This window comes from Diplotaxodon limnothrissa, linkage group LG4 (assembly GCF_057381915.1).
Source record: "Diplotaxodon limnothrissa isolate DT_005_m linkage group LG4, D_limnothrissa_male_GT1.1, whole genome shotgun sequence".
Taxonomy (NCBI): domain Eukaryota; kingdom Metazoa; phylum Chordata; class Actinopteri; order Cichliformes; family Cichlidae; genus Diplotaxodon; species Diplotaxodon limnothrissa.
Window position 1 is genome coordinate 13,021,173 of NC_140599.1, and position 24,733 is coordinate 13,045,905.

Genomic DNA, 24,733 nt, shown 5'->3' on the forward strand with positions numbered 1-24,733 from the left:
TTACAAGTACAAATTTTGACCCTATTTTTCTTCATTTCATCTGATTGGTCAATGTCATGTCAATCACAAATGTAACAATCCAATCAGAGAACAGATGGGTTTGGCTGTTGGAGGGGCGCTTTTTTTTGAACTGGGTTTTGGGTTTTGAACAGGGTTTTCTTTGGCTAAGTCCACACACAAATCTTTTTTATACATACACAAATTCTTTTTACACATACAAATCCTGATTTACAAGTACAAAATATTTATGACCACATTTTGAGCCCATACATATACAGTATTTTATGCATATCTGAGGTCGGGTGAAAGCCTCATCAGGTTTGTTTAACACTAAAAAGCAGCTGTTGTTACCATGGAACACCGGTCACATGTTCAATGCTCGATCCAGCAAAAACTAGAACCGATGTAGATGATTCATTGATGTTTCTCACAGGACATCGGGCATCTTTTTTACCATTCTCATTAACCGTTAAGCCTAACTAGCCTGATTTTACTCTTCATTCTTGGATTTTGAAGCTTCACTGGGTTTATGAACAGCCAGAAGCATTCCTGGTGCTGTATTTGTTTTCCCATCACACTCTAGCACAGGTCAGACATGGTTCACAAACTCTGCATCTAGCCGGTCTCCACACTTGTTGACACTGAAATGGACTAAGAGAAATAAACGGTGCACGATACAGTTATTAAAAGTAAATGTGCAGGAGCAGCAGCTGCTTGACTACAGTGGATTGCGAGCAGCTTTAGAGGCGGTGAGCAGCGGCTGAGTGGCTCAGCAGGGCTGTGTATATGTAGGCCGTGTTCTGCATGTTATTTCCTTGAAGTCATCAGACCTACGCTCCCCCATCAGGAAAAGGCTCTTATGATAAGTGGCAGCCATGAAATATGCACAGCCTGTCGTAGCCGCCTGCATTGCTTCGTGGAGCCTCGCTTCGCTTCCTTGTCCCCTCCCTCCATCTTATTCTCCCAGCCACTGTCCCTTCTTAATGCTTTTTTCTTCTTGCCTCCCTTCATTGTTGTTCAATGCCGCCCTCTCCTTTTCATCTTATATTGTTTCTCTTTTCCAATTGCTCAGCAAAACCCCCGTCTGTCAGCCCTCATCACTCTAATCTCTCTGTCTTCTTACCTCCTTTGCTCTCTCTCACTGTCCTCCGTCCCGTCATTCTCTTTTAAAATCAAATCAGTTCGGTCTCCACGGACAGAAACGGAGCGTGCGTTTGTGTGAGAATGACACGAATAAAGAGCAAGTAAATGAGGGGCTGAAATAAAAAATATGAAAGCATGGAGCCACGGAGCCACAGACAGTTCCTGCAGCAGATTAAAACGTACACAGTGCACTCGAAAACACACTAAACATCTTGTAATGCGTCATTGAAATTCTTTATTTTGGGTATGTCGGCTTTTCTTGAAAAACAAGCAAAAAAAAAGAAAAGAAAAAAGAATGGCACATGGAAAGCATTTTTTTCTTTCCTTTTTTCAGTATATACCTATGCTCATACATAACGTTAATAACAGTAGCTGGAATCACACAGTCTTTGAAGCACTGCTGACACAGAAACATGGATCATCCTAATATGTTAAATATATATCATATCTAACTAATAAAAAAGGTTAAAAAAAAGTTGTTTTTTTCATGCACAGTCCTTTTTTGCTTCTCCATCAGCAGGAAGGAATCATCGAAACAGACACAAATCCTGGAGCAAGACTTCTCTTCCCCTCCACATGTATAATTATATGTATATATCAGTTTTTAACAGTAATATATATGTTTCATTATATATATTTCTATAGTTGCTGTTGCTGTTAGATTTCAGTGGCTGAAATAAATACTGACAATGGAGGTTCGACATAGAAAGTAGACACAGGCGACATCGAGTCATAAAACACATTTTCATTCACACTCAAGAAAAACGATAGAAAACTGAAATGTTCTCCCCTGCTGAACTCAGCATTTAAACTCAAAAGACATCCAAACGAGACCGCTTTAATCAAAAGCCAAATTACGGTATATTATAGGCCTCTGTCTCTGCTCGCATCTGATTGGATTAGAGGGACCGTGTGTTACAGTATTCTGCGACAAAATGATGATGATAAAAAATCTTAGCGATGTCAGTTTCCTGCTAACCCTTCCTCACCTTAGACACAACCTTAACTCTATCTGTAGGCGACAGGGCTCTTTTATATCTACCATTTTTTTAAAAAAGTAATGAATTAAGAAAATTACAATCATTGAAGAAGCCCAGAGTATGTGCAACTATAGCTAAATCAGACATTACTGTGAGTATAGCTGTCACATATGATTAATTTACTGTTATCTTTTAAAGCTTCTTAGCATCACTGATAGCTGCCACTCATTCAAGTGAATTTACTGTATGATAGCATTTCTACGCAGTGCACAAACCTCTACAATCTGCTAGCATCGCTTGTTTGGACTGAAGCCGACAGGATAATTGCAATCTATCACCTAATCCCAGTATAAATGATGAACCCCTAAACCTAAGCAAACATCCAGGTGTGCCAAATAATTTTCACAAAAGGGAATTATATTTGAATAGGATAATTATACTGGATCTAAACATTCCTGCAGTTGCTTTTTTGGCTATCAAATAATAAGTGGATCTGCAAGTAAATGGTACCTCCTGCACCAAGACTTTCAATATTTTGGTGGGGACATAGAGGATATATTCTACCCAATCTCAAGTAAGGTCAATTAAAAAAAAACAAACCTTGATATTTTCTCCTAAACTCATTTTAAAGAGTTACGTTTGATGGCAATAACAATAATTAACATTTAAACTATGCATTATAAAGATCCCATTCAACTCTGATCAAGTGGATGCCTGAAGACCTCCAACTGCCACCAGAACAAAAACCATCAGCTGCAGATATACAAGAAGAAAGTTACTGAACCAGAGTGTTAACACACCAACTTTGCAGACAAACAAACCCCCCCAACGACCTCCTCCACTGTCCCTCTTTAATAAGTGGCTAGAGTCAAAGAGACACAAAGCCTGAGCTGAACAGACGTACTGCTAACCTCACCACCTCAATATGTAAATCACTAACAGGATTATTGCTTGCTAGGGAAAACAAAAGAGAAAACACAGAGTTTTCTACTTCAGCAGGCCTACTGTAACATTACCTTCTGTCCCAGTTATTCTTATGGCAAACACAGACAGCAAATCACAGTGGGTTAAACCTCAACTCCTACTTCTAGAAAAGTAGACCAAAAACCCAGGAAAGCCTGATATATTGTTCTGATTTTCTGTTTCTCTGTCCTTAAAGAAACTTTTCATAGGCTAAGTGACTTTTAAAGATGCTCAAGGACTTAAACATGCATTTTGACAGCAGAGACCTGGGCCCACTTTTGACTTTCAGACAAGAAATCCTAACCTGCAAATCAGCTGTGTGTTTGAGGTGGTGCTTTCCAAGGTCTACAGAGGTGGAATTTGGCATCACTGTTCATCCAAACTAAAATTTTTTTGGACTTTCTAAAGCCCTAGCCGCACAGACCTAGAGACCAACCTGTGACCCCTAGCATCAACCACTTGATGAGAGGATACTAGTGGATACCAGTAGATATTAGTGGATATGAGTGGAGACTCGTCAACTGGTTGATGCTAGAGATTGATTGATGCACTGCTATGTGAACTTGATCTAAAAGAGGTATACGATGATGCTGCACCAAAAACCTTCTTGGGATTGCGTTGCTCACCTTTAAAACTTTTCTTCAAACTCTCACCAACTGAAGCAGTGAAACCATGAGAAGTGCAATGCAAAACTAGAAAGGCCAAACTGTCTCCAGTTTGTGGCAAATTTACTTCAAGTTTCACTGCCAGTCAGAAAGTAGTTGGAGACTGTTTGCAAAGAAGCCAGTGTCTTCTTTGCAAACTGTGGGTGACTGTGGCAATCAAGGATCAAGTTTTTGGTGTAGCACCCTCTTTGTGACCAATTTCACCTACCAACTGTTACCAACCACTTGCCAACCAGTCCTAGTGACCGGAGGTTGCGAGAGGTTGCCAACTGGTCTCTAAAGGGTTTGGATCACTCTTGTGACTAGAAAGAGATGTACCTTTTTGACTGCTAGTAAAACATTTTATTCTAATTTCTTTTATTTCTTTCCTAAAATGCAAATAGATTTTTCTATTCTGCCTCTACCACATTAATACTGCTCGATTTAAAGAGGGCTGCCGACATTTACAACCAAAAGTAAAAGGTTGTATGGACTCACAAAAATGCAAACACATAAGTGTGTTTGCATAGACAGTACTTGTTCCCTAACACAAACACGCTTATACCGACACACACACACACACACACACACACACACACACACACACACACACACTGTAAACAAATGGTCAGATATTGGAATCATGCTTTTATAAAACACAAAGAAATAACTGCTAGTCTTTTTCATCGCTTAAATACTGCTTAACAGACATCAGATCAGAGTACAAGAAATGGCATTATCTATTTGTCTGACTCAAACCCTCGGTAAAGACTACATTTCCCAACAGCATTTTTTATGGACAGAAATTACATGCAATCTGATATTTGTGGTACAAACCTGAAAACTCGCAGTATTAATTATTAAAATAATACTCCATGAGCAAATATGCTAAAATGCAGTTGGGAGATAAGGTCCAGGGCTACTCTTGATATAGAAACTCATGCATGCATGTCAAGCATTCCAGTTTATAGGTATAAACACACAGACACTATTATTAATATAAGCCCACTAAGAAGCACACTAAAATTATAGGCTTATCAAAATGCACTGGAAAAGCTGAGGAATGGGTAAAAGAAAAGCTAAATCACATTTCCCACCTGAATAAAAGTTAGAAAATGGAGTGCCAAAGCTATGTTACACAGGACGTCTCGCGGTTGTTTAGTTGTGAAATCCTATAGTTAGATTGTAAAAGTTTTAGTAAATGCATTTATTAAAATATAATCACCCTTTTAGTCACACCCTAACTGTGCTATATGAAATCCAATTATTTTGGTCCCTCGGTTTCGAAATCCATGATTTATGAACTTTAAAAGATCCTAATTAATTTCTAATCCTTTATCTGATTGCGCATGCTAAATTAAACCCAAACTCTTTGTTCACACTGCAAGCAACACAATTTGAAAATCACCCAAGATGGAAAAAAAGAAAGATTTAGAAAGCACGTCAGATGCTTCTTGGTATGTACTGTGTCATGCACGCTATTGTTCTAAACTGGTTTAGAACGATCATCCGCAACACTTAAACCACCGACAGCAGAAATGAATAACACACCAGCAGCTTTTGACTTTGCAGCATAATGCTGCAAAACGTCTTCAGGAATGCTTTTAAAGAGCTCAAGGTCTTAACTTCCAAATTCCCCAGATCTAACTTACACGATCTGCTGCTGACATCTTGGTGCTCGATATCACAGGACATCTCAGGGACTCTTGTGTGTCTGCAATGAGTCAGAGCTGTTCTGGTGATATGAGAGGGATTTAGGCAATAAAAGCCAGGTGGTTTTAATGTTGCGGATGATTGATGTATAGTAATAACCCTCTCAGTGCTAAGAAAAGGCTAACTGCATACTGTATGCTGCACTGTACTAAGTTACAGCTGTGATTTGATTGTGTTTAATCGTGACAAATTTGTATAAATGCATTTATCCAAAGCTCTCAATGAAATCTGTAATTAAATCGTGCTACAGCACACGAAATCAAGCTTTTAAATCTCAAGAAGGGGCCAACAAATTATCCAAGCTGCAACAGTGTGAACAATGTGTGTTCTTCTCATAAAACCTTACTTTGTCTGTCAGTTTAACGACACAATCATCAGAAATCATCAGAAATTTAAGATGGCACGTTTGCGCATGCGTGCGTGTATCTCAGGGTTAGGTAGGGATTGATCCTGAAGAAACAGTTGTGTATGTTTGCGTGTGTGTCCATGTGTCCATGCGTGAGCTGTAATCAAGCCTGCTCGGTGGCAGTGGTGGCAGCAGCATTTCCTGTGAACTCTGGGTTGATAAAGGAGAATCCCTGGAACTCGTCTTGGTCCAGATTCTGAATCACTTCCTCATCGGGAGGGGTCAGCACTGGCGGGTGGCGTGTGAAAAAACGGTCAAAGTTTTCGGCATCTCGTCCACACTGTTAAGGGAGGGAGGGCGGGGAGGGATGGAGTACAAGGCAGGGGGGGATTTGGGAAGGGGAAGAGTGGGAATGGATAGGAGTGGATGGATCAAAGTTGGGTGGGGGGTAGAAGGAGAGGAAAACAAAAGAAGGGGGGGATGGCAGGTTGAACCAGGGTGTGAGATGACATCACTTTGAACAAGGTTTCAAATATCAGAACAAGTGGCAGTACTTGGGGTGCGCTTGATTTAACTCTCCATTAGTCATGCATAAAATGCCATTTTTTAATTAGAAGTGAAAAAAGAAAAGAGTAAATCACTTCTTGGAGAAGATAAATGAAGCACGCCTCAGGTATGCTTTCCCTTTTTCAAATATTTGAAGCATTTTCAACTCAAACTTCCAAACAAGGTTACTGAAGTCTCAAACAGCCTATGGAAGTGCACTACACCGAACTGGTGACCATGCAAGCATTAATGCATGGCGTGTGGACTTTTCCCCTTTATTTGGCAAAAACAAACAAACGAACAGATTTTTCTGCTTTCTTTTAAGGACAGCGGTTGCAAAACTTGGATTTAAATGGATTTCTAAACAGCCACACTAGAAAAGGCTTAAAGCCACAAGATAATTATTGGTGTAATTGTGGGTTAATTATATGCTGCAGCCGTGGAGACCTGCAGAGATTTGATAGACCAAATCAGATCATCAGGACTGGGGAAAAAAGGCTCTGGATTTTTGCTTAGGAAATGTGCAGTTTGCCAAAATAATTTACTAACCTTCACAATATCCTACATGTGACACTTAACTGAAACCCTTGACATGTGGCTTTCATGATCCAATCTGAGTCTCGGCAACAGTCAGCACTTACAAAGACGTAACTGGTGCCAGAGTGAAATCATCTCCTCTACGTAGTGTCCAATTTACATCAGATGGAATCTGTTTTCTCGTCCTTTTCCTTCCTCTGACCATTGGGAAGCCAAATCAAGCTTATATACCCTTGAGATGCGTTCCCATCTAAGTACATAAAACTGGTTATTAACTTGAAAACTATATTTTTCCCGGCAGTATCCCTCACAGGGACGGTGGGCTGAGCTACTTCCTGCCCCCTCCCCCATCTCCATCACTGCACTGAGCTTTAATTAACACAACAAGAATTCAGTGTCCTCTGACAACATCACCCAGAGGAAAACTACAAACTCATTAAATCTCTGCAACTCCAAAAAAACCTAATGAAATTAAGCCAAAGTGTTTATAGTTTGGGGAAATAATGTGAAATGAGAAATACGCCAGGGTCAGTAGTATTTGCAGCTAATTACTCACATTTGTTTAACCTGTTTGGGGAGGCAGATGGGAAAAATCAGCCAAGAAGGGAAATAAAATGAGTGCCACAAAGTTTAGAAGTTTATGGAAAGTCAAAGAGCCACAACCCGAGGGACACCATGGAGGTAACGGGGTTCATTTTGGGAATTGTCCGTTTAGAAGAAAAAAAAAAAAACTGGACAAAAGTATTAGTTACTATATTATTTAGAAGTTGTAATAGTTTAAACTGTATACTACTGTAAGATTTTTGTAGTGCACTCCAGGTTTCATTTGAGACTTCCCACAGAGCATGCAAATAAATATATACGAAAAAACCGTGAACATAGAGGACAAATAAAATGTGTAGATGAAAGGACAGATGGCTTGATGGATGGAGTAGTGGGAAGATGGATGGATGGATAATATCTTTGTGAGGATGATGGAGAAAAAGACAGACACTGGGTTGCTGAAAAGACAGATGAGTGGAAACACGGCACAGCGATACAGTAACTACCAAACAAAATGGTATTTGGAACATTTTTTAGATGTCAGGTGGATGAAGGAGGCAGCCAGTCAGTCTGTCTGTTGGATGATCGGTCAGTCATTCATTAATTCATCAGCTCCTGTTTGTCAGCTAATTCATTAAAGCATCAGTAGCACATAAAGCCACAAACTGACAAAAATCAACAAAATATTAACAAATTAATTCCTGATCAAACCAATAAGGCCTATTGGAATCAAATATCCTCCAGAAACAACAACCCACACCAAAACAGCATCAAAGAAACAAACTTACTATAAATGTTTGTCTGTCTCCTACAAATTATTTTTCCATGCTATTATTTCCTCATTAAAACGGCTCCTTTTCACATTTTTTTTAATGCAAAATAAGCATAAGAATTTTGTTTATTATGAATAAAGTAAACAATGTGTTGCATAAGGAAAATGTAAAAGATAATCATAATGCTAATGATTAGTATTATGAGTTATATTGTAAATAAAACATACAGTACTGTACGGAAGTTTTGAGTAACCCCTCATTTCTTTACATTTAAACTCAGAGGAATTGTTTTTTCTCTTGTCTTTTTTTTAAGTGGTCCTGAGCAAGAGTTCTCCGGGTTTTCTGAAGTTTTAAACATTTTTTTTGGCTGCTTTTTCCCTAATTTTCAGTTGAGTTCTTGTTTCTAACCATTTTCTGAGAATTTCTTTTTTTGATAGACCACTGAATACTGGCCTATGAATCATTCAAGCATAAAAACTACTCAACTCAAGAATCAGTCTTTTGTCTACTCAGACAAAGAAACAGTTTTAATTTGTATTTTAGGCACTTTCCTGTTAGTAGCCTGTTAGAAAAACACATCATTCAGCATCAATGACCAAGATAAAGCAGTTTGAAGGGCATCAAACGGTATTTTTGCACCAGCAAGGTCAATTCCAAAAAGCTATCGGTCAAAAACTTGGCATTTCTGGGTGGAAATAGTCTTGGTGGAAGAGTGGGTGACAAGAAGCGATTCTTAAGGAAGGGAAACAGGGAGAAAAGGCTGTGATATGTTAAATTACACAAGAACTGGACTGAAAGTTAGTGGCAACAGATCTTATGGAGTGATGAATCCAAATTTGAGATTTTTGGTTCAAAGAGTGAGCGTCTGCATCTGTAAAACATGGAGGAGGCTCTGGTTTGGTGCCTAATTTCAGCCAGTGAGGTTGGGGATCTTGTCAAAATTGAATTATGAACATAAAAAACTACCATCTGGAAAGCGTGTGATTGGAAATGATTTCATTCTTTTGCTTAACAGTGATCCCAAAAACACTTCAGAGGCAGCCAAAGCAAACCTGCAGAGCAAAATAAACAGTAGAACACTATCAGTCATGGATTGGCCTCCCCAGAGCCCAGACCTCGACATGATCGAAGCAGTGTGGGATCATCTTGGCAGAGAATAGAAGAAAAGGCAGCAAACATCCAAAGAAGAGCTTTGAATGTCCTTCAAGAAGTCTGGAGAACTATTCCTAAAGACTACTGACAAGAAAGCTGCCTAAGAGAGTTAAAACTCTGTTTTTGTTTATAGATTGTATTTCCATATATGGGGGGTAGCTCAAGACTTTTACACAGTACTGTACAAAAGATTAAAGATTAAACTCTTATGAGTTAAAGATAAAATAATTCAAGTTTCAGGGAATTTGTTTTGTTTTTCTTTTTGCCGCACATCTTCGTGGTGATAAGGCTTTTAGTGAGAAATAAAAGGAGAGCCTCCTTAAAATAACACAGAGACAAAACCCATCACAGGTTACTGAAAGAAATCTGGCAACATAGCACCATAAAAGATCAAAGAACTGCCTTCAGATGCTAAACCGAGCTAAACTTTGATGTGGCGTAAACGCAATGGTTCCAAACCTATTTATTATTGCCACTCAAAGGCAGTAAGAGAGAAAACAGCAAGTGACGGGGCAGGGGTGAGAAAGATACAAGATGTTGGAGAGACGAGATCAAACAGAACAAAGAGAGAGATGAAGAGAAAGGGAGAAAAAGTAGCGATGAGAAGAGCTCAGACAATAGACGGTGTGACTCTGCAGAAACACGTCTAAGTCTTAAAAAAAAAAAAAAGCCAGATCCTAATGGAGACCTCTACCACACGAGAACGTATACATGTCCTGAATAAAGAGACACACTGCAGTATTACTGGTCCAACACACATGCATGCACACACACCGCAGGCTGCAGGAAAAGCTCAACTCTGAAAAACTCTTTAGCAGCACTGTAGCCTCAGGCTGCGTGGCTGGGGTTTGTGTGAGTATTAGATGACATCATTCTGACTCGGCTCATGATCAAACTTGTTTTGTCGTAAGTTTAAAAAAAAAGTCGTCGTCTAACAACGAACAACACAAACACATTTGCTCTGTACGGACTTATTATCCCCTGGAGGTTTAGTCTAAACTCAGGCTAACCTCAGAGAAACCAAACGCTCTTTTATTTCAACGGCACCAAACTGTAGCTGCCAATTTTCTGCATGTGCATCCAAAAGTGCAGTCAATGTCCAGTATATTTTCATCTAGCCCACGTTCATCACTGAGCCTCTTTTAGTGTTTTCGCCATCAACATCCCCGGCATTGTTATCATCACCGACGCTGCCCTCATCGCCACACATCCTTCAGCATCACTGTCAACATCATGAGCACCATTTCGAGACTTACCTGTGTGCATTGTCCCAAATTAAAGGAAAGGAAAGAGACAGAAACATCACATTGATAGTGAAAAGATGAGTAAGCCAAGAGAAAGGTAGTTGTTGAAAGAAAATAGGAAGGAGAAGGAAATTAGAATAAAAGAAGAGAAGAGAGAGTTTTTATTATGAGTTTAACCTCTAATGAATTAAACTCCACGTCTCTACTCCGGTCAAAGAGTATTTTGCGCACTTATTATTGTGCGACTTGTGACTTGCACATGCTTATCTGCGGTCATGTCGGGTTTGGCGGGGACGGACTTACAGCTCTCGGTTTGAAGGGTGGTTGCACCTCCTTGTTCTCCAGTTTCTCCCAGTCCATGTAGCGGAAGAAGCTGTGCTCTCTGATGTCTCTCTCCCCCTCTGGACCACAGCCCAGGCGTTTCGCTGGATGCTTTGTCATCAGCTGTGCAGACATGGAGAAGAGAAACGATTACTGTGTGTCCACCTTGCTTTTTTTTTGTTTGTTTTTTTAAGTGAATGCTTATTCATCTTTCTACCTTTCTGGTAGTCTTGACACTGCAAAAAAAGCTAGTAGCCACATTAGCATCTCTGTGAGGCTGCATTTTCATGCATCTGTGCTGTGAAGTAAACCTTACATTTACAATACTAACATATTGATGTTTAGCAAATATGATGTTTACCACGCTCACCGTCATAGTTTCAGAGAACAGTGCATTGTAATTGCTAACTGGCACTAGATTTAAGCTATAACTGAGAAAATAAAGTCAAGGCCAAGAGACAAGTTGGCGTCTCCCTGGCAACTTTTGATAACTAATGAAAAATCTGTGGTTCCTGATTGGTTGGTTTAAGTTGCCGGCTGCAGCGTAGGTGAAATCAGTCTAAAAGAGGGTTTTTCACCAAAAACCTCCTTCCCACATAGCAAAATTGGTATGGCCCGGATCTGGCCCACACAATGTGGTTACACATGGTCCACATACCGCAAAGAATGACGGCCCTTTGGTGGCCCAGATCAAGTTTGCCAGTGGTAATCCGCACATGGGCCAGCACAAGGCCAGTTGCAGACACACCAGTGGTCTTGTGGTGGTCCAGAACAGTTTCATGTCTGGCCGGAACATAATAGTGCAAAAGACAAAACTCTTTAGACTGATTCTTATACAGCGCTTTTCTACTCCCCACATTACTCAAAGTGCTCTACATGCCACATTCACACACTACCTCTAAACTGAGTGCTTCCTAACTACATTCATACTCTTGACAGGCAAACTGGAGGTGCCAGGGATCGAACCACTAACCTTCCGATCAGTAGGTGACCTGCTCTACCGCCTGAGCTACAGCCACCCAGTGGTAAACATGAGTAAACCCTCACTAGGTTTTGGATAAAGTGTACACTCACAAACCTGTCAAACCTGCATTTGAAACATTGGCCACCGTAGCAGTATAGTATTGCAACATGGCATGTGGGTCTTCTAACTAAAATAGGAAAATAGGAACATAAATAGTGCCATCATTGCCAGATCTGGCCCACATCTGGTTGACATACACCCTGCCATGACACCAGTCACTCAGAAGTGCCAGCTTGATGCCGGATCCAGGGAAGACCTGTTTTCTATGGGCCTGGGCCACATACACCAAACCACAATCGGGCCAGATATGGCATGCCATAGCATAAACATTGACATCATTGCCAGACCTGACACACATCTGGTTGACATACACCCTGCCATGACATAGGGTCAGTCAGAAGTGCCAACTTGATGCCGGATCCGGGGAAGACCTGTTTTCTATGAGCCTTGGCCACATACACCAAACTACAACCAGGCCAGATGTGGCATGGCATCACATAAACAGTGCCATCTACGCCAGGCCTGGCCCATATCTGGATGACATACCACTTACCATGCCCGAAGTCAGCCAGCAGTGCTGGCTTGACATCAGATCCGGGTCAGACGTGTCTGCTATGTGGGTTGTGATTGCTTTGGTCCATGGCAGATCACTGATGTCAAACTACTCGCCATGTGCTAATGAAACTGCGCCTTACTGCTGCAACCACCGTGTTTTGAAAGGGTTTACTTTGTTCACGGTGTGTGTCACACTTTTCACTTTTTCACTACTGCTTGGCGAGTAGCTGGTGAGTGTTTGCAGAAAAGTTACCGTCTTTCATACAAACTACTGGTGACCAAAGTAATCACAAAGATGATGACCAGTCTGCTAATATGGCATCAGTGCATGCAGGAAGGATTCTGACTTAGAGGTGTTCAGTCATAATCCTGCAGCTAGGACTCCAGGCTTCAAAAACCAATTGGTGATGCTTTTTGACTTTTATATAGGTGTTGTGGATCATTAGTCTAAATGCAATTAGAATACAAGAACTCATAATGTCTGCAAAAAACTTCACTGCAATCCACTGAAGAGCTGTTGAGATATTTTAGTGTGGATCAAAATGATATAGTGATCCGACAGCTAACATTACAAGCCCTGGAGCAATGCTTCTGGTGTTGCCAAAACATTAAACGAGCTGTTTAATCATTTCGTCTTTGCCAAAGGAAAAATGTTGTTTTAAGTGTTAACCGTTTCCAAGTTACAAATGATCTGCAGGAAACTACACTTCAGGAAACTCATGATTTTACAACTTTTTATTTTCATGTGTACACACAGTTACATAAAGGAAGTAGGAGCCATATTACTAACCTGCAAGAGGAGTCTAAATCTGATCTGTGCTCAACAGTGTGCTGCTCCAGTGCCCCAAATTTCCCCTTTGGAATCATTAAAGTTTCATCTCATTTATTCCTGATTCCTGCCCTGGGTTTAAACCACAATTCTTCCACTTTCATTGCCGTTTATGAAAAAGCTCATTATAGTTATTAGAGTTTCTTAATCCTTAATTTTAACCATCCTTCCATTTTACTGTCATCTTGCATGCCTCTCCCTGGGGAGCAAATACAAGCCACCAAGTAACAGCCTGCAGACAAATGAATAACTGTTGTCTTTCTTTCCTCTTTTGCCACAGTAGTCATCCGCAGGCGTAATTAAAGACCGTTTATAATGTCTGTCCACACAAAACCTCCATGGGGGAGTGATGCTACAGTGAGTGTGTGTGTGGGTGGGGCGTGCCTCCCTTAGGAGCAGCAGTCATAACTCATTACATTGCAGCAAGAATAACATTTTCCAGGGGTCAGTCAATCTTGCACTGCTTGCACATGCGCATGAATCTGCATGAAACACATTGGCAGCTCATAATGCATGGGCGCGCACACAAATCCACTTTCTCTACCTAAAGTAACAGGCATAGCGATATATATATATACAGGTGTACTTGACCACTAATGCTGGGAATTGTCTGATTTGTATGAAAGTGAGTTGATTCAGATGCTGTGGCCATTGGTTTAGGGTCACCGGGCACTGGAGTCTAACCCTGCTGTCATAGGCTGAATGAACAGATACAGACTGGACAGCTGGACAGTGTCAAAGACCTGAAGAATCACATTTGTCAGTTATTTGTACATCAGTGTGTTATAATCTGACTCTTGTCATGTAGCAACAGTTTTAAGGCACATTTAAAAAACACAGCTGTCCTACAGTAGATTAAAATCCCTTTAGTGACTTCATTTTAAAAGTGAAACCCCAAACTTGTCACCTATTGAACAGTAGGTACAGGTACAGCAGCTAGTTTTCTGTAAAGAAAAACTGCAGTGAATATGAACGAACCCTTTTTCACTCATCAGGAGAAAGACAGAGCATCGTATTCAGTCGACCACATAGCAGCCAAACTAAAATTGGGCCACTGACTGCGGATAATAATGGCATATGTGAAAATGACAGGATTTCCCTCATCTCTATACTAATGGGCAATTACCATCTGGCAAACACTAGTTTGACATGCTGTCAATGTATAATGTAATTTCCCTTGGATTTGATTAAATACCTGAAACTCTCATAGATCAACAGGAATAAAGTTATCTGCCTATACTAACCATGTACATCTGCAGTCTTCATTTTGAAGGGTATGCTTCCAGTTTTAACCCAATAAGTCACCAATATTTTAAGTTTCCACAAATATCTCGGAGTACAGCTGGCTGCATTTGTATGTATACATTTGTATGCATTCAATTAGTAAAACATACATAGAGCGGGCTCTGTGTATGTGTGTTGGTAGGCTAACTTCTTTAATGAATACACGCAAGCCACTTTGCAACCCACCTCCACCCCAGCTCCTTTTCATGCTGTATTTGACTTGGTATCATTTCTGTTCTCACTAATGCCTCCATTTTTTCTGCATGGAGGACCTTGCTGCTGCTCTCCCTGCCTCTGGCTTTCCATGTAAGCACAGAAGGGACCCATCCCATGCAGATGGAAATCATTTACATGATTGCAATGTTGGAGATGGGCCATCTGAGACTGAGATCAACTGAAGATCCACAGCGCTGCGATATCAATGCATCTAGGCAGGATTCTGACTTAGAGGCGTTCGGTAATAACCCTTCAGAGGGTAGCTTCACACCAAACACATACACCAACCCGCGGTTCCTCTCATACAGAGCAGGATTGCTATTGCAGCAACACATCATCAGTAGTGTGACAGTCTGGCTCGAGGGCCATGACAAACAATTTATTAACTGAATGGGGTTAAAAACCATAATATTTCATGAGGTGTGCTAAAGAGTGTTATCTATGTGTCAGTATTTGGATGGGGGATTCAATGTTAAGGATGCATAATGTTGTATGGTGTAAAACCTAAAATAACCAGGCCAAACAAACAAATAACACAGTGCTGGATGGATGGAGAGAAGGGCCACGTGCTCCCAGGTTGCAGGTTCTTGGTGCCACCAAGGGTGACATCACTATGAACTCTTGGCTGCCACAGGCCAGTTATCACTGTGGTAACATTTCTGACGCCTCCTACTTAAAACCCCAAAACTCAGACGGATCATGCGGCCCTGCTTTTCATTTGCCCGTCTGCTCCATGGGAAGTTTCTGTCCTCTCTGATCTCAGGACCGCTGTTTGACAGGTGTACCGCCCCAGTCACACTCCCCCTGCCACTGTCCCAACACTGTGTGGGTTCTCTCCGGGTACTCCTGCTTCCTCCCACAATCCAAAGACATGCAGCTAGTGGGGTTACATTAAATGGTGATTCTAAATTGCCCACAGGTGTGAATCTGAGTGTGAATGGTTGTCTGTCTCTTTGTGTTATGGCAGCTGGGATAGGCTCCAGCGCCCCCCTGCAACCCTGAATTGGATAAGTGGAAGAAAATGGATGAATGAATAAACTTCATACTTGCGACTGTCCTCATGAGGCCCAGAGATTTCATTCACAAAGCTTCCTGTGGTTAGTGCAGAAAGAGAACAGTGGCAGAAAACACTTTTGCGCTTTTGTGTGCACCTGTGTTCGCTTTTGTGAGGACACATCTGAGCAATTACTCTTTGCTGTAGAATCAAATGAAGTTGAACAAATCATGTACCTAACACTGCAGCGCTACAAAACACACTGGAACAGAGTATGTGTGTGTGTGTGTGTGTTTGTGTGCGGGTTGCCCATTGCTGGCTATAAAATATGGATGCTTGATTGGGTGGAAGCAGGGGAGTGGAAATGATCACTCCCTCTCCACACATGTCCTAACCCTCTCCACCTCCCCTCACACACACCCACACACACACACAATTTTTAAGCATTTGATCTAAATACACCAGCCCATTAAAACACTGCATGCTGGCAAGAATTAAACTATTTACTTCTTGTTTGAACTCAGATTACTGAGATGCTGTGAAATCGTGCCGCAACTTCAGCAGAGTTGGACTTTTAATACCTGAAAGTGCGCTAATCATCTGATAATGGATCGGAGGCGTGCAGTGTTGCTTTTATTTGGCTGGCATGGACTTAGTTATTTTCAATTATTTGAAGCCTAAGACATTCAGCTTTCTGTTTTGAAGGAGGTGAGGCAGAGAGACCTGTATCTCTGTTCACACAAACTGAAAACAGATGAGAGTCAGGCACACTGCAATCAGTATGCTTGCTTTTAATCAGACTACTTCTCATTCTTGTCAAGAAATGATCACCTTCTATTAAAAATGATTACTTGAACTGTGGTAATTTTCCCATTACAACAACAGGTTATTTAAGGTAGCGTCCACTGAAAAAATCCACTTTATGAACAGAATAATGGAATTATCTTGTAGCATTTAAAATGAAGCCTTCATGTTGTCTTCACATACACACCGAGACACTCACTCACTCTCACTCTCTCTCTCTCTCTCTCTCTCTCACACACACACACACTGAGTTAACTCAGGCAGTCCTAGCAGGGTGCAGAGGGAGCTCTGGGGGTGGACGGAGGCGAGCTTTCATGCTCCACTGAGGATGCACTGTTGCAGCACTACAACCCGGTAATCATCACTAATACATAACACAGCCAGTGTGGGCGTTTGTAATGCAGCGAACGTACTTGTCAGTAATTTACCTATGAATGCCTTTGCCTTTAAATTTAGTAGGAGGATGTATGACTCAGGTCATGCTGGAACAAATGTGTGCGTGTGTGTCCTCATCCACGCTCGCGCTACACACTGATGTTAATGTGTAGGTGCTTTCTGTGGGTACTGCAGAACTTCAAAAGATAAAATAATATTTTATTGATATTTTTTTCTCTCTCCAGTTTTTTGGTATGTGACGAAGGGTGTGTGACACAAACTGTGTGTCCGCAAAACACAAATAATCCGAGTGCAGCAATCAGGCCTGGCCAGTCTATTCTGAAAAGGAGTTTCTACAGCCAACTGCACAGGCTCAAGCTATTAGAGCCATCTAATGTGTGTGTATGTGTGTGTGATAAAGAGATAGAGGGGATGTACAATGAAAAAAAAAGGCACAACAATAGCTTGACAATGGACACTGCAGAGCGCGAGGGGAAGGATGGACGAGGACAGCGCTACGACAGAGACGGCGGGCGAGATGGAAGTGGGGAAGATAGCGAGAGGGGAACAATGTTGTTTCGCTCCAAATAAATGTTCCACCACAATGGATTTAATTATGCAGATAATTTTGATGTCTCCTTCTTTTCCTCCTTTCACCCTCCTCCCTCTTCCCGCATCCTTTCCTCAAGCGGATTTAATCCCTTCCTCGTTCTCTCCTCGGCATGTTTGTGTTCAAGAGGGAAGAGTGTCAGGAGGATACGGGAAGCGAGACAGAAAGCGGGAGAGTGAGTTTGCGAGGAGGGAGCGAGGTTGAGCTTGAGAGACGGGCAAGGACTCGCGGCTTAAAGCGTGCTTTGTGCGTGTGTGTGTTTTTCGTACACTCACCCCTTTACAGATAGCGACAGCCTCCTTGGACATTGACTTGGGATAGGAGACGTGGTGCTCCATGATTGACTGAAATAACTCATCTTCATCCTCTCCGTCAAATGGAGGCTTGAGAGGACAGGAGAGAAATGAGTGAGGAGAAGCAGAAGGCAGCACAGGACAAATAGAGGATACTTGATTCATTCATTAAAAGCAGCTTTTTTCTCCCAAGAATCTAAAAGCTGCAGGCCTCTAAATGAAATATTCAGAATTTCAAAATGTCACATCTTAACAATTATTAATGCCACGAGAGAAAATCTCATTATAGCATATAATTTAATAGCTAACCTTTCATTACACAGTGTCACATTTTAAAGGCTGAGATCAGGAGTGTTTGTTTTTATTCACACTCAGCCGTGAATACAAAACACTGCTCTGAAAGGAGCGTGAATCACACATTCATGTAGATCCAAAGATGGTGTTATATTTTTTTTTCCTTAACCAAGATTAATAAATCCTTTGTGCAATTACCCACTCTCTCTCTCTCACACACAGACACAGGAACACACACAAACACACACACACACACACACACACACACACACACACACACACACAGACCAACCTGTCCAGCCAGCATCTCGTAGAGCAAGACCCCAAAGGCCCACCAGTCCACAGATTTCCCGTAAGGCTGGTAGGCTATAATCTGAGCATAGGAGACACATTGTTCAGAAATGCTGCAGTCATCGCTTCAGTCTATGATACAAAGGTAGTCAGCATTAAAGAAAATGATCCTATCTGTTAAACAATAGCTCCAGTCAAAAAAAAAAAAAAAGTCAACAGTGATAAGTCGTTCTTTCCATCAAGCGTTATTGGCTATTAACTGGGAGACCACATATCACCCATACTGGCTCCCCCTACACCGGCTGCCAGTGAGTCAGGTTTAGAAATCATTTTAAGATTTTATTGTTTGTTTTGAATGCATCGCACTGGGTTGGGTTGACCTCTCTGATCTTTTGACTTTGCACACTCCCACTAGGTTACTGAGGTCTGCTGGTCAAATACTCAAAACTAAACTACTAAAACCCAGAGGAGATCAGGTTTGGCTTTTAGATGCTTTGAAATCTATTTTTAAGTTCTGATCCCTTTGTATTTATGCTGCTTTATTTATTTATGCTCTCTTTTTTTTTAATTGTTTTTATGTATTTTACTCATTTTGTACAACAGCTGCTGTATTTTTAAAAGTGCTTAAAATTAGACTTCACTTTTTCTTGTTATTTGTAATACAAGCACAGTACGCGTCCCCACAGGGTTACTGCCGATACTTAACGAGCACTTAAGGGGCAGAGCAGCATTTTTTTTAAACCAGTACAGGCATTTTGTGGACCGTAGACAACACTGCAGATACTATTTTGTGAAAGACTTTTGTGCACCACATTTATTTTGTATGAGAAAAAAATCAATTAGAAAAACACCTGCTTCACGTGCAAGATGAGCTTTATGAGTTTTATGGATCAAAAGTAAGACGTGTGCACCACACCTGCAACTGACTCCAACAATGCTAGTGTTAGCGGCGCTAACGGCTGCAGACAGGAAGATACTGCCAGCACCGGAAACGTGCTCGTCATCTCCGAGCATGAAGTAAGGAGAGCCTTCAAGAGAGTGAACACCAGGAAAGCAGCAGGACCAGACGGCATCCCAGGTCATATCCTAAGAGACTGCGCATACCAGCTAGCTCCTGTGTTCACTGAGATATTCAACATCTCTTTATCTCAGTCGGTGATCCCCACATGCTTCAAAGAGTCCATCATTGTTCCTGTCCCGAAGAAACCCCACCCTGCTTCTCTCAATGACTATCGCCCTGTAGCCCTCACCTCAGTAGTGATGAAGTGCTTTGAACGCCTGGTCAGAGACTTCATCATTTCTTCACTACCAGACACACTGGACCCACTACAGTTCGCTTACCGTCCAAATCGTTCCACAGACGATGCCATCTCTCATCTCCTCCACACATCACTCACTCACTTGGACACTAGAAGGGGGAATTATGTTAAAATGCTCTTCATAGACTACAGCTCTGCATTTAACACCATAATTCCCTCCACACTCACCACCAAGCTGGAGCATCTGGGACTCAGCTCATCTATGTGTCAGTGGATCTCCAACTTCCTAACTGGCAGACCACAGGCAGTAAGGATGGGCGGACATGTCTCAGCCTCCACCACTCTCAGCACTGGAGCCCCCCAGGGGTGTGTTCTGAGCCCCCTGCTGTACTCTCTGTACACATATGACTGCGTGGCCACTACCAGCTCCACCACCATCATCAAGTTTGCTGACGACACCGTCGTGGTGGGCCTGATCTCTGATAACAACGAGACGGCCTACCTGAAGGAGATTAGGAATCTGGAGAACTGGTGCCAGAGGAACAACCTCCTTCTAAACGTCAGTAAGACAAAGGAGCTGATAGTGGACTTCAGCACTAAGCAGGAGAGGAACTACCAGACCCCCGTCATCAACGAGTGCCCAGTGGAGAGAGTGGACAGCTTCAAATACCTCGGAGTTCACATCACGCAGGACCTGTCATGGTCCTGTCACATCAACACCGTGGTGAAAAAGGCCCGTCAGCGTCTCTACCACCTCAGACGCTTGAGAGACTTCCAACTGCCCTCCAAGGTGCTCAGGAACTTTTACTCCTGCACCATAGAGAGCATCCTGACGGGAAACATCTTAACCTGGTTCGGGAACAGCACCATGCAGGACAGACGAGCTCTACAGAGGGTTGTGCGGTCAGCTGAGCGCACCATCCGCTCCGAGCTCCCTGACCTGCACTCAATCTACAGCAGGCGGTGCTGGACCAAGGCCAGGAAGATCGTGAAGGACCTCAGCCACCCCAACAACAGACTGTTCTCTCTGCTGAGGTCAGGAAAGCGATTCCGCTCCCTGAAGACCAACACAGAGAGACTGAGGAGGAGCTTCTTCCCGCAGGCGATACGGTCTCTCAATCACACCACCACACAGTACTGACCCACACATATGGTTCTTACACACACTGGACATTCTGGACATTGTTTTCACTTCATTACTTAAATCACGCTGCTGTTATTGTGTATATGCTGCTGTTATTGTGTATATATTTATTTATATTTCTTCATACATTCTTATATAGTTCTATATTGTGAATTTTGTTGTACAGTTATTTTATTTTCAACTTTAATTTATATATTTATCTTTATCTTATTCTTCCCAGTTAAATTTACCCTTCATTCTAATTTGTGTTGTACAGTTATTTCATTTTTAACCTTAATTTATATTTTATTCCTTCCTAGTTAAATTTACCCTTTTTAATTTTTCATATTTATTTCCTATCTTATTCATAGCCTTTTCCTTTTTTGTTTTCTTTAGGTCACGAGCAGTTGTCCAAGCATTTCACTACATATCGTACTGTGTATGACTGTGTACGTGACAAATAAAATTTGAATTTGAATTTGATTTGATTTTTGATTTGACTTACCAAGTTCACAGTGGTAGAACTATTTACTTTAGCAGAGTGCAGTAAATTTACTGAAAGGCTTTTTTATTGTGTGAATCCAGGAGGTAATAATGTTCCCAAATATAATACCTACACAGTCAGTTAATTTTGAGGGACGTTTAGACTACATGGGCTGACTGACATGAGAGCAAACTGATAGTGAGGCTGAAATGCAATTAAAGTATCATTATGTATTCCAGCTAATAGAACTACCAAACTACCACCGACACTTTAAGGGAGAGTTTATTTTCATGGAGAGATGCTCGTTGGCGTTTCTGCTGAGTGTTACATAAAAAGACGGCAAGACTTGAGGAAATCCCTGCTTCTGGCCAAGAAATAGTCTGGCACAAAAACCGGTGCAAAACTGAAATGTGTCATTTTCAGCTTTGGGTATTTTAACAAATTAGACAAATTTAATGTAGTATTTTAGTGAGCTTTAGAAAGTGCTCCTGTTACATTAGGACAGAAGTACTATTAATAAGTAAAGCATGGCTCCAGCTACATACATGCAAACACGAGAGTATTCTCTTCTAGTTGTCTGCAAGAAAGCAAAGTTTTTTCCAAAATAAAAGTTTTATTTAGCCTCTTTTTGAGCTGTGTAGCTACTGCAGGAGAACAGTGAGAGATCAATACAACAGATCCAACCACCATCACTCTCACACACACTTTACCTCAGGAGCAATGTAATCCGGTGTGCCACAGAAGGTCTTGGTTGTGATTCCATCATTCATATTCTCTTTACACATGCCAAAGTCTGCTATTTTAATGTGGCCCTCACAGTCCAGCATTACATTGTCCAGCTTCAGGTCTCTGTGAGAGGGTGAAGCAAAGTCAAAAAGGAACAACAGACTAATCAACATAACTTGGCATCGATACTCGAAACGGCAAATCTGTATTACAATTCAATTTAGAGGCTCAAAAGGTTTGTGAAATGTGATCCTCAGCTATTGAGACTGCATCAGTTCGACTGTACAACCCTTTCTGAACATTACAGATGGATCTACATTATGTACAACTTCCAGCTCATGTTGAAGTGAATGCCTGCGTTAGTCCAAACAATGTGTTAGATGTGAAGAAAGGTTAAATTTACATTGTTTCTCATTTCTTTTACATTTGTGAAGTACCTTATAATAAAACATATATAGTACTGAATAGCTCACATTCACCTTTGGCTTGTAGCAATACACCAGTAGTGATCAAACTGACATCACTCTAACAAATTAAGACTATTTTGAACTGCCAGTCATACAAAACTTCTCTAGTAGTCCAAGAAGAACACAACAGTGCTGGAAATGAGCACAACAGGTTCATTTTAATTATCCTAGCTGCTAATACTGTGCTGAAAGAAACTTTACTTTACTGACAAGTCACAAATTCACTCTGAAACTTCCTGATTTTATAAACTTCCATATTGTATAAGAGTATATTTGGCACATGGCAGTAATTCATTCAGTTCAGTTGAGTTTTATTTATATAGCGCCAAATCACATCAGCAGCTGCCTCGAGGCGCTTTATACTGTAAGATAAAGAGCCTAGAATAATGCAAAGAAAACCCGAACAATCAAACTACCTCCTATGAGCAAGCACTTGGCGACAGTGGGAAGGAAAAACTCCCTTTTAACAGGAAGAAATTGCCGACATACGCTGGAGAGGAGCAGACAGGGGGAAACTGGAAAAAAGACACACCGTGGATTTCATTTGCACTATTTCAGGTACGTACTACTGTGTGAGCTCAGCTATATTTGGTTAATGTTCTGCGTTTAGTAGGTTGTGTTATGGATGTTACCTGTAGATGATGCCCTTTTGATGTAGGAAAAACAGACCAATCGCTATCTCTGCAGCGTAGAATCTGCACACACACACACACACGCACACACGCACACACACACACACACACACACACACACACACACACACACACACACAAAAAACACAAACGGCAACAACAACGGCAATTAGACAGAGGCCGAGAAAAAGGACAGCAGGAAAACAGATCATTTGTGTGCGTGTATGCGCGTGTCAGAGTAAAGGTCACTCCTGTCTCTTCAAGGCCAGCAAGCAACTGATAAGATCAGCGGCAGAGGTCTGGACGGACAGACCGCACAGTCGGCCACGCTTGCGCGGGCGTGCATGCGCTCTCTGCGTTTAAAAAGCGCATTTTAAAGACAGCAAGAGTCATTTGGTTGTGAAAACTGTGCAGAGCCCGTTTGGAGCTAATTAGATGTTCTTTCTGTGCTCAGAATGATGAGCAGCAGCATTAAAGAATAAATACTGAAGCTCTCAATATACAAAAAGACTCTGCAACACTGAAGTTCAAAGCAATTTAATCATCCGTGGAGAAGGATTTCCTGTTTAATAAAAAAAAGAGAGCGAACAAGCTGATGGCCTTAGTTAAAAGAGTTCCTCGTGTACTTCGACTTACCCCCTCTGCAGTCTGAACCTTCAGCCATAGGGAAGAAACTTTAATTCTCTATGAATTACATGAAGGGCTAACTCCTCAACAGCTCTCGCTCGACACCGACAGCCCCACTTGTCAAATGTGTCAGCCTGCTGGTTGGGCTTGACACCAGCGATCTCGCCAGCCACCGTAATTATATTCTGCAGTTCTGGAGGTACTGCGCCATGCACTGAAAACTCTCAGGAGCTGCTGGATTACTTTCATTTCTTTGAAGCTCTTCAGAGCAGCAAGCTGCATTGGGGGCAAACAACATATTTCACCTCCGGGCTCTGCTGGGATTGCTCATCCATCACCAGTCAAGCTGATGATGGCTTATTCACCACGATTTAAACAGGTATTACTAAAGTGTGAAACACCTGCTTTCACGGGGCTCTGATTTTCTGTGTGTGTGTGTGTGTGTGTGTACTCACACAGCGTGAGGTTCTTTGAACTTGCCGACCTGCTGTATCTGATACATGAGATCTCCGCCGTTTATGTACTCCATGACAAAATACAAACGGTCCTGTGGAGGGGGCGTAGAAGGGCAAGCAGAGAAAGACAGGTCACAAAGTGCACGTTAATAAAAATGGATGAGAGGTCAAAGGAGCGTAAAATACTGTGGAGGTGGAAGGGACTGCTGTGAGTTTGATGCGCGAATTGAGAGAAGATCAGAGGAGAGATGCAGAAAATATGACAGAGGAAGTGAGGAGGACGGGGAGAAAAGTGGTGATTGGGTTGTCGGTGGATCCAATAAGTCTTCAACTGAGGGAACACGGTGACATCAATTTAGGGACCTGTAGTCCTCCATTATCTACAGAAATTGCCAATAAGTTTCAGTAAGTGAGAAAATGTGGAGGGATTTGGTGTGTGTGTCTGTGTGTTCTGGAGTTTATTGCGAAGTTTTTTAGTGTTAGAGT

General features: G+C 41.7%; 1 protein-coding gene across 1 annotated transcript in view; it reads right to left on the reverse strand.

The window, feature by feature from the left end:
- Positions 1 to 5,848: 5,848 nt before the first annotated feature.
- The window catches only part of LOC146633419 (protein kinase C beta type), a 92,806-nt gene continuing 73,921 nt past the window's right edge, over positions 5,849 to 24,733 (reverse strand). The window contains exons 11-17 of the mRNA XM_085352224.1: positions 24,248 to 24,339; positions 23,166 to 23,228; positions 22,051 to 22,189; positions 18,476 to 18,556; positions 17,872 to 17,979; positions 10,888 to 11,028; positions 5,849 to 6,129 (exon numbers count right to left, since the gene is read on the reverse strand). Coding sequence (XP_085208350.1) covers positions 5,953 to 6,129; positions 10,888 to 11,028; positions 17,872 to 17,979; positions 18,476 to 18,556; positions 22,051 to 22,189; positions 23,166 to 23,228; positions 24,248 to 24,339 — 801 coding nt within the window. The 3' untranslated portion in view covers positions 5,849 to 5,952. The remainder of the gene's footprint in view (positions 6,130 to 10,887; positions 11,029 to 17,871; positions 17,980 to 18,475; positions 18,557 to 22,050; positions 22,190 to 23,165; positions 23,229 to 24,247; positions 24,340 to 24,733) is intronic.